This window comes from Littorina saxatilis, unplaced genomic scaffold (assembly GCF_037325665.1).
Source record: "Littorina saxatilis isolate snail1 unplaced genomic scaffold, US_GU_Lsax_2.0 scaffold_808, whole genome shotgun sequence".
Classification (NCBI taxonomy): Eukaryota; Metazoa; Mollusca; class Gastropoda; order Littorinimorpha; family Littorinidae; genus Littorina; species Littorina saxatilis.
Window position 1 is genome coordinate 50,001 of NW_027129023.1, and position 2,500 is coordinate 52,500.

The following is a 2,500-nucleotide window of genomic DNA, read 5'->3' on the forward strand; positions in this document are numbered from 1 at the left end:
GTGACAGACGGTACACCACAGGGCAACAACGAGTTTGATAGTGACAGACGGTACACCACAGTGCAACAACGAGTTTGATAGTGACAGACGGTACAACACAGTGCAACAACGAGTTTGATAGTGACAGGCGGTACACCACAGGGCAACAACGAGTTTGATAGTGACAGACGGTACACCACAGTGCAACAACGAGTTTGATAGTGACAGACGGTACACCACAGGGCAACAACGAGTTTGATAGTGACAGACGGTACAACACAGGGCAACAACGAGTTTGATAGTGACAGACGGTACAACACAGGGCAACAACGAGCTTGATAGTGACAGACGGTACACCACAGGGCAACAACGAGTTTGATAGTGACAGACGGTACAACACAGGGCAACAACGAGTTTGATAGTGACAGACGGTACAACACAGGGCAACAACGAGTTTGATAGTGACAGACGGTACAACACAGGGCAACAACGAGCTTGATAGTGACAGACGGTACACCACAGGGCAACAACGAGTTTGATAGTGACAGACGGTACAACACAGGGCAACAACGAGTTTGATAGTGACAGACGGTACAGCACAGGGCAACAACGAGTTTGATAGTGACAGACGGTACAGCACAGGGCAACAACGAGCTTGATAGTGACAGACGGTACACCACAGGGCAACAACGAGTTTGATAGTGACAGACGGTACAACACAGTGCAACAACGAGTTTGATAGTGACAGACGGTACAACACAGGGCAACAACGAGTTTGATAGTGACAGACGGTACAACACAGGGCAACAACGAGTTTGATAGTGACAGACGGTACAACACAGGGCAACAACGAGTTTGATAGTGACAGACGGTACAACACAGTGCAACAACGAGTTTGATAGTGACAGACGGTACACCACAGGGCAACAACGAGTTTGATAGTGACAGACGGTACACCACAGGGCAACAACGAGCTTGATAGTGACAGACGGTACACCACAGGGCAACAACGAGTTTGATAGTGACAGACGGTACACCACAGTGCAACAACGAGTTTGATAGTGACAGACGGTACAACACAGTGCAACAACGAGTTTGATAGTGACAGACGGTACACCACAGTGCAACAACGAGTTTGATAGTGACAGACGGTACAACACAGGGCAACAACGAGTTTGATAGTGACAGACGGTACAACACAGGGCAACAACGAGTTTGATAGTGACAGGCGGTACAACACAGGGCAACAACGAGTTTGATAGTGACAGACGGTACACCACAGGGCAACAACGAGTTTGATAGTGACAGTCTGTACAACACAGGGCAACAACGAGTTTGATAGTGACAGGCGGTACACCACAGTGCAACAACGAGTTTGATAGTGACAGGCGGTACAACACAGGGCAACAACGAGTTTGATAGTGACAGACGGTACACCACAGGGCAACAACGAGTTTGATAGTGACAGACGGTACACCACAGGGCAACAACGAGTTTGATAGTGACAGACGGTACAACACAGGGCAACAACGAGTTTGATAGTGACAGACGGTACAACACAAGGCAACAACGAGTTTGATAGTGACAGACGGTACACCACAGTGCAACAACGAGTTTGATAGTGACAGACGGTACAACACAGGGCAACAACGAGCTTGATAGTGACAGACGGTACACCACAGGGCAACAACGAGTTTGATAGTGACAGTCTGTACAACACAGGGCAACAACGAGTTTGATAGTGACAGGCGGTACACCACAGTGCAACAACGAGTTTGATAGTGACAGACGGTACAACACAGTGCAACAACGAGTTTGATAGTGACAGACGGTACAACACAGGGCAACAACGAGTTTGATAGTGACAGGCGGTACAACACGGGGCAACAACGAGTTTGATAGTGACAGACGGTACAACTGTAGTGGAGGAGTGGAAGGTAGTAGAATCGAAGCCCAAGTCCAAGCGTCTTGTTTTAACTTTCAGAGACGAGTACAGGTGTGACCTTACCTGTCCGATGCTGTCCATTGTGTCAGGCAGGGTCCCCCCGTACTCCTCGGGCAGGTGAGCAGGGTCTATCACCTCGTGCAGCTGGGCCCAGTCCCTCCCGATACGACGGATCTGTGCACGGAACTTTACTTTACTTTATTTGGTGTTTAACGTCGTTTTCAACCAGGTTGTATCGCGACGGGGAAAGGGGGGAGATGGGATAGAGCCACTTGTCAATTGTTTCCTGTTCGCAAAAGCACTAATCAAAAATTTGCTCCAGGGGCTTGCAACGTAGTACACTATATTACCTTACTGCAAGTTTCCAGTACAAAGGACTTAACATTTCTTACATACTGCTTGACTAAAATCTTTAAAAAAAATTGACTATATTTAATACAAGAAACACTTAACAAGGGTAAAAGGAGAAACGGAATTCGTTAGTCGCCTCTTACAACATGCTGGGGAGCATCGGGTAAATTCTTCCCCCTAACCCGCGGGGGGTCTGTGCACGGAAATCAACTTGGTTATACAGAC

The 2,500-nt window shown here is 48.0% G+C and overlaps 1 protein-coding gene across 1 annotated transcript in view; it reads right to left on the reverse strand.

Annotated features, from left to right (window-relative positions):
* LOC138957311 (alpha-tocopherol transfer protein-like) overlaps nt 1-2,500 on the reverse strand; it is a gene marked incomplete at its 5' end in the record, with an annotated part of 12,995 nt that overhangs the window by 1,775 nt on the left and 8,720 nt on the right. Inside the window, 1 exon segment of the mRNA XM_070328444.1 lies at nt 1,988-2,098. Within this exon segment, the coding sequence (XP_070184545.1) occupies nt 1,988-2,098 (111 nt within the window).